General features: G+C 34.6%; 1 protein-coding gene across 1 annotated transcript; it reads right to left on the bottom strand.

Annotated features, from left to right (window-relative positions):
- Positions 1-1,043: 1,043 nt before the first annotated feature.
- Positions 1,044-9,684, bottom strand: LOC132183263 (uncharacterized). Its single transcript, XM_088516190.1, has 13 exons — positions 9,373-9,684; positions 9,227-9,284; positions 8,295-8,391; positions 7,643-7,766; positions 5,775-5,907; positions 4,590-4,729; positions 3,679-3,870; positions 3,506-3,585; positions 3,281-3,407; positions 2,750-2,933; positions 2,522-2,650; positions 2,041-2,179; positions 1,044-1,207 (listed from the first exon to the last, which is right to left on the bottom strand). The coding sequence occupies exons 7-10, from the start codon at positions 3,846-3,848 to the stop codon at positions 2,831-2,833; spliced, it is 480 nt and encodes a 159-aa protein (XP_088372316.1). The 5' UTR covers positions 3,849-3,870; positions 4,590-4,729; positions 5,775-5,907; positions 7,643-7,766; positions 8,295-8,391; positions 9,227-9,284; positions 9,373-9,684; the 3' UTR covers positions 1,044-1,207; positions 2,041-2,179; positions 2,522-2,650; positions 2,750-2,830.
- Between the last annotated feature and the right edge of the window lie 1,174 nt (positions 9,685-10,858).

Here is a 10,858-nt window from a genome sequence, read left to right on the forward strand (position 1 = left end):
AGTCAAGAGAATATTTGAGGTATGTCATTGTTAGATTTTATTTATACATGCTATGGAGAAAGAATAAATCTATTGTTGAAATATTCTAACAATTTGTTCACATGCATCAGAAGATGGATACTTGAAATATCTACACCAATCATTGCAGGCAAGCTGTGTTGATGGTTGAGTACGTTATAGACTTGATCAAAGATGGGCCACACATGCACTACAATCATCGGGTCTATTGGGATTATGGCATTAGCCATGACTATTATCCAAGCAAGTTGTTAAGGTTGGTTGTTACTGATATTACACGCTAATTACTCCTTAGCTCAGAGGGATAGAAACCAGTGACAGGATCTCCCCATACATTAACCTGAATAAAACAAAAAGGAGCAAGGACATTTGTTAACAACAGTTTCCTAGTACCTATCAAGAATTCATTTAAGAAGTTGAGCAGCATATTTTATATGAAAAGAAGATATGCACAAGGAAACTACATTATATTGAAAATGCACAACCATATGCTCTTATGTGCTGCCAAGATTACCATGTCACAAAGCAACAGTGGGAAATACATGCTCATTTTAAAAATTTAAAAATACATTGCACAGGAGAAGGTTTACTTGACGAACAAGCTTGATCTGGTTTTGCTTTTTCACTAAACATGATTGATAATTAGTCGTTTTCAAGGTAGCTAGAAGGGATTGAGTCACTGGCATCTGTTCCAAAAACCTCACAAAATGCAACTATGAACCATAAATCAAATCTTGAAGCACACAATTTAAACTGGAGATTTTTTTAGCTCAAGGATGATTTGGTACAATTTAAACAGAGAGAGAGAGAGAGAGAGAGAGAGAGCATACTTCTGCGTTAATCTCTGCTGATTCCACATCAACGTTGATATCATCAATAATTTTGATGATTTCTACCAGTAATCTAGGTCTATCTGCTATCTCTATACAAAGTAAGCTGTAAATTGAAGAGAAAAATATATAATAAGATGATAGATCAATATATGCAACCATTCTTTGCAAACAAGTATCAAACTTCATTCAGAATATGACCACCCAACAGGTTGGATCTTGCGAAGGTAGAACCACAAGAGAAACATAAAAATGAACAACAAATTACAATGCTAAAAGACAACTTAATCACAAGTAGCGAACCTCCTCTTATGTCCATCTTCCTTCACTTGTATCTGAGTTGCAATATCAACATCAAGCTGCATAACAAAATCACAAACTTCAGTTCAAACCTGTAAAGTTACAGAAAACACATGAAATTGAAGTTGGTTGAGCTAACTAGATCATAGCCATGAAAACTTTGATTCCCAATGTATTACAAATTATACTTTCTACTGAATAAGCCTCAGCCATGGCACAAGAAGGAAAATGAGAAAGGCATACGGTAGAATAATTGAGTAAGACTGCTAATTATTTTGCATGCAAGAAAAATCTTTCAATGGAAAGCCTGCTGTGCAGATGAGCACACCATTATGCAATTGCAATTCCTTTCAGGTTGTAATTAAAAAAAAATTATTGTAATTGGGTTTAATTGTGTCACATTAACCATTCATACTTGTCTAATCTTTTTAATATGAAACTTAAATTCTTTTCCACCCATGTGTTTAAACTCAACAAAATCCAATAAACACATGTTGCATTTAGTGCCCTCAAAGAATCCAGTTGTGGTAGAATTGAACTATTAAACTTGCATATTAATGTGAAATCAATATTTACTTTCAATTCTTAAAAAGCAAGATGAAGAGGAACACAGGACAATATAAGATCTATTTCCCGACTTGTCAACTTATTGTAGAGTGTTTCGAATCTTAAATCCATGTATGTCAGTGCTTTAACTGTTTCAGCATAAGATTGAAAATTAGAAATTTTCCAAAATATCAGAACCCTTAGAGTGAAAATCGGAAATTCTCCAAAATATCATTGACATTTTAACATTGGTATAGGTGTTTCTATATTCTATGCCTAAAGAAGTCAAAGACGCAGCAAATTCTGAAATAAATTCCACTATCAGAAAAAAGAGAGAAAGTTATACCAAGTCTCTTGTTTGTCTCTACCTTCTTAGAAATAAGGTACCAGCCAAAATTAGTCACTTGGAAGAAGAAAGATTGTCATATCCAAACAGATTATAGAAATCTCCACCTGATTCCCATAACCAATTTCATGAATTGCTGCTTTCAATCAAAAAACCAAATAATAAATTCAACAATAACTCAAAAATTTCCAATGAAAATATTAAAAGTGTAAATTTCAACCATTGCTGGAACTACTTGCAGTTAGGCTCCAACAGCAACAATAATGAAAAGAGCGTTCCCAAATTGTGCAATATGATCTAAATTTGATATTGAGAAAATCGTAATAGAGTAGTGCAAAATTTATATTGAAGTTTTGTAAAAATTTAGGATGGGATTGACTTCCCATTTGCAGAATTTATATTTCAAACAGAAACGCAAGAAAAAATTAAAAAAGAAAACAACACTGGAAATCCCAATGAAGTGAAAGATTGGAAACAATACTGGAAATGTTAGAGCTTTGCATAAATTTGATTGTCAGAAATGTCTGAAGAAGCATCTATATTTCAAATCCAACTTCTATTTGTCCGCCTTGAGCCTCTGCTTCTCATCACGAAGCATTTTCTTCTCAGCCTGCACAAGAAAAGGGAAATGCAGATGAAGCAGCAGTTTCTAAACGAAGTACATCCTCCAAACATATAAAAGAAAGTTGTTACTCTGAAAAAATCCCACCTTCAATTCTTTAATCTTCATTTTCAAATCCTCATTTAATTCATTTAGCTTCTGGGCTTCACTTTGTAACTGGGTCACCACTCACATAGCATCACTCAAAATGGCAGCCTTGTCTGTTTTGGCCGGCCTTCTAGGCACCAGGATAGAATCCTCCTTCTCTCTTACTATGGTATGCATAATAACCCTGCATCTTCATTTTCTGAAGTTAAAATCTTCATTAAAAACACAATACAAGAGAAAGCAATACAGTCCAAACACCCACTAGTAAAATATAACTGTGCATATAACAATCTTTGCAAGAAGGAAAGAGATTAAAGTAAGCATACTTGCATTTTCCTTTGTTTTTTCTTTTTCTTTTTGTTACACACTAATAGTCGTCTAAAGAGTAATGCTATTTTACTTACTTGTTGCTCAAGTGAATTAGTTTACTTTTATCATCAAGAAACTTTTGGAGAATATTTGTATCATCCATGCTATCTTTCCTTAAGAAATAGTTATTTACTAAATTACTATGTAGGAACAGGAATCAACCTTAAGTAGACTGCTATCAAAGGATCCGCACAACCCACACTTATGATAGCTTCACCCATTTCATAGTACATTCTGGAATACCAAAAGGGAGGCACATCTTTCTGCCATCTTCTTCTTCTTCTTGTGCCTATTTCAAACAAGTCAGTAACAAGACTCAATAGCTTAGCCAGTTCAAGGCAACAGGCAAAGGAGAGAACCAATAGTACTCTGCTATCAATAGTCTACCACAGGAAGGAATTGAGCAAACTGGTCCAACAGGCTGAATTTTCAAGCACTGCATACACAATATTTCAGCTGTAGCTTCCCTGCAAATAAATATTGATACTAAAGATATTATCTATGTACAATCAAGCAAACAATATAAGGGCGAACTTACATAACCATTAAATTTCACTGACTTTATCATGGCAGAATCTGCATGTAAATAACTTGCCAGAGCAATCAGCAGAGAACATTCAAGTAAATCTTCATAATTTGAAATTTCACCAGTTGTTGCTCCAACATTCAAGTATCTCATTCCATCCAGCCTTGAAAGTGAGATTACTATGATCCAGGCTTTCATAGGCATCAGTGCCTAATATTTTAAATTTCTAGCACATTAAAAAAAAAAAAAAATCTGAATCTTCAACACACTGAAAAGCCTATTTATATATAACAAAACCATGAAAATAAATTCCAAAGAATATATGGAAAGGCAGCACTAACAATAAATACATAAACAGAGTGGTTGGCTAACATGATATTCAGTTCCAGTCAAGCAATCAATTACACTTGAAGAAAAGTAAGCATTCCTTGTAGACCCGGCCAGAAAAAGAGTATGACGGGTGTAGAATCGGAATCAAGAGCTGCATCAGAGAGCTCTACAAGTAGAACAGATAACAAGCAAATCACACGCTTTTCGAACAACCATTAGCTTAAATTATTAATAACTGATAATGAACCTGGCATATACATATTCTGAAGAAAACACCTCGCTTCTTCGTCACTAAGTGGTCTTACCAACCATGGTAAGAAGCATTCAATCAATTTCAAGGGCATCATAAATAAGCTTCAATACAGAAGTTCTCACTGTCTTTTGGGGTAAAAATGCTTTCAAGCAAGTGAAAGAACCTATGGATGCAAAATACATGTTAGATGACTTTTAAGGACAGCTAGGATTCTTGATCATGTCTTTCAAGTTCCAAATGCTGATAAAAGGTGCTCAACAAATTGTAGGCAGAATACTATTTAAAAATGCAAAAAATATCGTTAATTGAATGTCCCCTTTTCACAGACTCAGCTCATTGTCATGCTTACAACATTTACTCACCCAATCTTCCTCATCATGGAAGTCCTCTGTATATTGTCCATTGTTTTGTGTACAAGTGAGGCTGACACATCTGAGCAAATTGCATAAATCGCCCAATGAACATCCATTTCATGAATTGATGCTTTTCTATGCATATCTCTCTGACCATCAAAAAGCCAAATAATAAACTCAACAATAACTAAAAATTTTCCAATGAAAACAGTAAAAAGGTAAAATCATTCAATGAACAGAGAGAGTTGCAGTTAGACAACAATAATAATAAAAATGGGATGGGAAAGACTTTCCTGGTCTATCAGATAAGAGTAGGTATAGAAAGAAAATGTAATAGAGTGGTAGTAGAGCAAAGAGTGAGATGAGAGATCAATAGATTATAAAGAGTAGGAGTTGTGAATGAAAAGAGGAGAAGGAGGAATTATGAAAAGAATAAATTAGTTTTACTATGTTTACTTGTAGAAATAAAGGTCTATATATATATTTTTGAAAATTAATTTGTATAATTTATTCACATCAATTAAGTTAAATACTCTTTATAAAGAAAGTAAGAGGTTGACCATGATCCTGGATTTTTGGGCTTGCTTGACACAGTTTCTAAGCAAAAACAGGTACCCTTTTTTACCTTTTGATTTGAGTAAACTCTGTTTGGTCATGGATAGAAGCAGAGGCCTTGGTAACATCATTCAAATATTTTTTTGTTTCTTCACGTCCAAGTTAAGAGAACAGCCAAAGAAGACGCAATTAATTTCTATCAAACTAAAATCCGGTAGACTACTTAAACTGAGCTATAGCCTTATCTAACTCCATCAAGGCATCAAATTTGATTTTCCAACCACAATAGCAATATACCTTTGGAAAAATCAACAAAGCAGCAGAGACGTCATATTCTTGGAGTAGTTAATTGGACTAAGAAATCAAGCACTGTTGTGAAGAAATCAAATGTGGAATGAAAAATTGTACTGATGAAAGTAACGATATCTAATTCCCAGCTTCTCAATTTATTGCATTGTTGCAGAGTGAAGAAGTTAATTTAGAATTGGCTCCAAATCTTAAATAGTGCTTCAATTGGTTCTGCACATGAAATCAGAAGCTCTTCTAAATCTCAAAACCCTCAGAAGTTACTGAGGAAGAAGGAATAGCATTGGCATATACTATTGCTATACACATCAGATAAAAGAGAGAAACATATACCAAGTCCCTTGTTTGCGTCTGCCTTCTTAGCCGGCCATACTCGGTCTCTTTGAAGAATTAAGGCTGTCTTATCCAAACAGATTCCAGTAATCCGCACATGATTCCCACAACCCATTTCATGAATTGCTGTCTCCTAAGCATGCGTCCATCAAAAAAATCAAATAATAAACTCAACAATAACTCAAAATTACCAATGAAATTAAATAGTACAAGTATAAGTTCCCTCCTTGAACGAACCAGCTAGCAATTAGGCCCCAATAGCAATAATAATGAAAATATATAGTTCGTCCAAATCGTTTAACACAATCTGATCTACATTTGACACTAGAAAATTCAAACAGGGTAATGCAAAATTCATATTGATTCTTTTATTTTTTATTTTTTTTATCAAAATTACGGATTGGATTGACTTCCTGGTCTATCATAAGTCTGTCATTTGCCATATCTTCTCTATACTAAAACCAACTCCAAAGACCAAACAATAAAACATTTGAAGTGAGCATTCACTTGAAAGAAAAGCAACATGTAAGGTTTCACTTGCAATGTTCAATGTTGTTTTCACTAGCAAATAGGGTGGGAGCTAGCAATTATAGTTTGAGGGGCAAAAGTACAAAATAAAAATATTTGGGGGGGGGGGGCATATTCTATTTTTTCTTATTAAATTCTAAGGGAATTTTAAAAAAAATTTGGGGAAACATGGGGTTTGCATGTAGTTCCGCCCTTGCTTGCAAAATCTAGCTCACCAACGCAAGCACAAGAATCCACTCCTACAAATACAATGCTCCCTCCATCGCCATCTGACTCACCTTTGGATGGTCCAACATCATCCTCTATTATTCCTTCAACCGAATCCAGTCGAACCTCTTCAACTAGATCTTTAACAGAAATGTAACGACTACCAATAAATGAGTTACACATTAATTTAATAAACCTCTGTTAGTAAAAGAGTTAGTATACCTATTATTTCTCTAATATTTAATTAAAATAGATAGTAGAATAGAAAATTGTTAGAGTGACTATAGAAAAAGCAATGGGTAAAATGAAAATTTGTACTTTTTCACTAGTCATTTTAGCTATTGTTGCTGGAGAGGCTCTCACGCAACTCAACTCTTAGGTACGGATTACGAAGCATTTTTTCATTAAAAAACAAAACACAACTCATGGGGTTTAATTGAAACGGAGCGTTTTGTATATATAATTCAAGAGCTGTTTAAAGAGCATCGTTTGCAACTGTGTATTGTCTTCTTCGTGACTGGCCTAATTTTTGAAACAATTTGAAACAGTGAAACTGAAATTTTGAAAGTTTGAGAATCATTTGCCGCTTACAAATGCAGGTAATGTCGATGCCCTCATGCCTCTGATGAGTAGTTGAGGGTGGGTATTTAGGATATTCAAAAAACAAATTACTGGAAGTAAGGGAAAATAACCTGACGCTCAAAAAGCTCAACCCCAGCAAAGGTTGCCACTAATTCAGAGATGATGATCAAAAGCATTTGTTAAAGACATGTACCCACTTCCTTTCAACAACTTAAATTTCAAAGCATTTGCATATTTTATTGTACACAAGATGAGCAGAAATCCACAACAAGTTCTAGTCACTATACTGTCTATGCATAGATGTTGCACCTATTTACATCTCTGACCCTAAGATACCAACACAGAAGTAGTTGAAAAAAAATTACATAAAAAACATAATAAAAGAAACACCATTGCCTTGCAAGTAGCATGAACCAAACCCTGGGTGTGTTCAATTTTAAGCAACTGGAGGGCGTAATACATGATCCTGTGATGTGTCAACTACAGCAGGTGCCTTGAATTGCCATGTTGAGACAACCAATGAAAGGCATCAGCTTGTGCAGAAAATGTACCCAACATTGCAGAGGGATGAGGCAGGGAGCCTGGTTGAGCACTCATTGCTTTCACTTGCTCCTCCAACTTGTCTTTGCCAGCCTTGAGCCTCTACTTCTCATCACGAAGCTCATTCTGCTCGGCCTGCACAAGGAAAGGGAAAGCTAATATTATACCTTGGCATCCTTTTACATGTTGAATAAGCAATATTGTGCAAATTTTTGAGGATAGACTATCAAGCGTTTCAATTTGCTTTCGCTCATCTCCACTGTTAAGCTTATTGATGATGCAAGGCCATGTGTCAAGTCTCACCTATTAAGGAAAAATTGAAGTCTCACGTGAAAGGGAAGTGTTACATCAATCAGGAAATGCAACAACTAAGGCCATGTGTTAACAGAACAATTGAAGGGGTACAAAGTAATGCTGAAAGTTTAACTGTACAACCGTTGTCTTTTGACTCTTTTGTCAAGTGTTAATTAATACCATGGAAAATTTTAGAAAAAAAGAAGTTGACGTACTGTCAGAAATCATAATGTTCAAGATATATACCAATTATTTATAAAGATAAAAAGTAATTGCATGCAATTTTATAGGTTTTTTTTGCTGAATTGAAAAATTCAGAATTCACATATATGGAGAAGATGATATAATGAGGAAAACAAGACAACTTACAGAAAAATGAAATTAGTGGGTGATATGCAGATCTGAAAGTATCTCTATGTTAGTATTCAAAGCTCTGTTTTAATATATTCAAAGCTCCTGTTGCTTCCTGCATAATCAGATAAAATAAAATCAACATTGTGCTTCTAATCCAAACAAAGCTATCAAACACATTTTAAAAAACAAATATAGAAATATGGATAAATGCCCAAATGATTATTGAGGGGGCACCACTTCCAGCTCTACCTCTTTCCCAGGGTTTCCTTTAAGAGTGAAAAAAAAAAAAAAAAAAAAAAAAAGAAGAAAAGAAAGAAGCCTTCACTTTAGACTCCTACTTTCTTGGCCTCAGTTGTGAAATGAGACTTTTTGAGTAAGGAGTGAGTTGAGTGAAAACAGCACGATATCAAGGCAAGTGGAAGTGGAAGCATGGAAACCAAGATGAAGAGGATGGAACAATTTGATTGATCACTACAAGCCCAATCCTGAAGATGCTATTCCAGGAGTATTGTAGTTTCCAGGTTTGGTTTTCCAACCACAAAATCGAGATGCCTTTTAAGAGATCAACAAAGCAGAAGAGGCGTCACATTGATCCTCAATGCAGTTTGGAGTGAAAAATCAAGTTCAAGTAGATTTTGCATCTTTTTTTTTTTTCATCTGAAATGTAAATTTCATCCATTCATTCAACAAAATCTACATTTGACACTGAGAAAATCCTAACACAGTAATGCAAAATATGTATTAAATTTTTGTCAAAACTTGGGATGAGGTTGACTTCCCTGATCTATTATTATAAGTCTTTTACCTAATACATGATGCTACCGTTCGTAGAAATTAAATTGCAAATGGAAACACAAGAAATATTTAAAAAAGGAAAAGAAAACAATACTGGAAATGCCATTGAAGTGAAAGTTAGGAAACAAAATGTAAAAGTTAGAGCTTTGTACAAATCTGATTGTCGGCAAGGTTTGAAGAAGCGTCTATACATAAAACCATCAATTGTTCCTGCATATGAAATCAAATATGATATATATCAAAGCCTCATAGAGTAAAACGAGGAAGAAAATTACTGTCTAATTGAAGAATTAAAAACCTGATAAATTTGGCAAGTTTGGCTTGCATTCCACTCTATACGATTACCATCTCCGCCATTTTGAAAGTTTGGAACGTGAGCAATCTTTTGCCAATCCTCTCCCAATCTTTTGCCAATCCTCTCCCATTCTTTGTTCACATCTTTCCTCTAAGCAAGGACACTTCGCAATTATCAAACGACGTAAAGAGGTGAGGCGGTGCATACCTTCGGGCAATGATATTAAATTCGGACAATTTACGATTCCAAGCTCCTAAAGTGAAGTGAGATAGCCTATCCACTCTGGCAAAGATGCCAAACTAGGATAGTCCATAATTTGAAACCCTTGGAGAGTGGTAACATCTCTAAGCTCTCTTGGGAGGGAAACCAATTTGGAACATCTATTATAGATAGATGACCAAATCTTGTAGGTCCAAGGCATCCTGCGCCATCTTCATTCTCATTGCTGATAAGTTCCTTGCAGCGAAGAATAGACAGATTTTCAAGTGAGGTGAGATGTTGAAAGAGGTGAGACGTGGATATTCGCATTTTACAACAATTGAGATCAATATGAGCACTGCACTAACAAGAGACACATAAACAGCGTGGATGGCTAACATGATCTTCAATTCCAGTAAGCAAAACAAATGATTTCACTTGAAGACAAGCAAGTTTTCTCACTGGCTTTTGGGATTAAAATGCTTTCAAGTAAGTGGAAGAAACCTGAAAATGCAAAATACTTGTTAGGTGGAATTTAATGACAACTAGGATTTTTGATCATGTCTTTTAAGTTCTAAATGCTAATAAAAGTTGCTCAACAAATTGTAGGCAGAATAGTATTTACAAATTCAAAATAATATGGTTAATTGAATGTCCCCTTTCACAGGCTCAGCATGCTTGCACCATTTACTCACTCGATCTTCCTCATCATGAAAGTGCTCTGTATAGTTTCCATTGTTTTGAGTACAAGTGAGGTTGACATATCCCAGAATATTGTAGAAATCCCCCAATGATTCTCACATCCACTTCATCAATTGATGATTTTTTATACAAGTCTCTGCTGACCATCAAAAAACCAAATAATAAACTCAACAATAACTCAATTTTCCAATGAAAACAGTAAAAAGGTAAAATCAATCCATCAACAATGACTCCAATAACAATAATAATAAAAAGAATCTCTCTAAATATGCATTTGATTATGAGAATACTAAGAGTTATGCAAAAAATTTATTGAGTTTCTAAGAAAATTTGGGATGGGTTTGACTTCCCTAGTCTATCATAAGTCTTTTATCCAATACCGATCACTGGCATTTAAACAGAGGATTTTTAAACACGTATAGAGAGCGAGAGCGAGAGAAAGAGAGAGAGAGAGAGAGCATACTTCTGCGTCACTCTCTGCTGATTCCACATCAATGTTGAAATCAGCAATAAAATTGATGATTTCTACCAGTAATCCAGGTCTATCAGCTGTCTCTATATAAAGAAAGCTGTAAATTGGAGAGAAAAA

This window comes from Corylus avellana, chromosome 5 (genome assembly GCF_965113065.1).
Source record: "Corylus avellana chromosome 5, dhCorAvel1.hap1.2, whole genome shotgun sequence".
Classification (NCBI taxonomy): domain Eukaryota; kingdom Viridiplantae; phylum Streptophyta; class Magnoliopsida; order Fagales; family Betulaceae; genus Corylus; species Corylus avellana.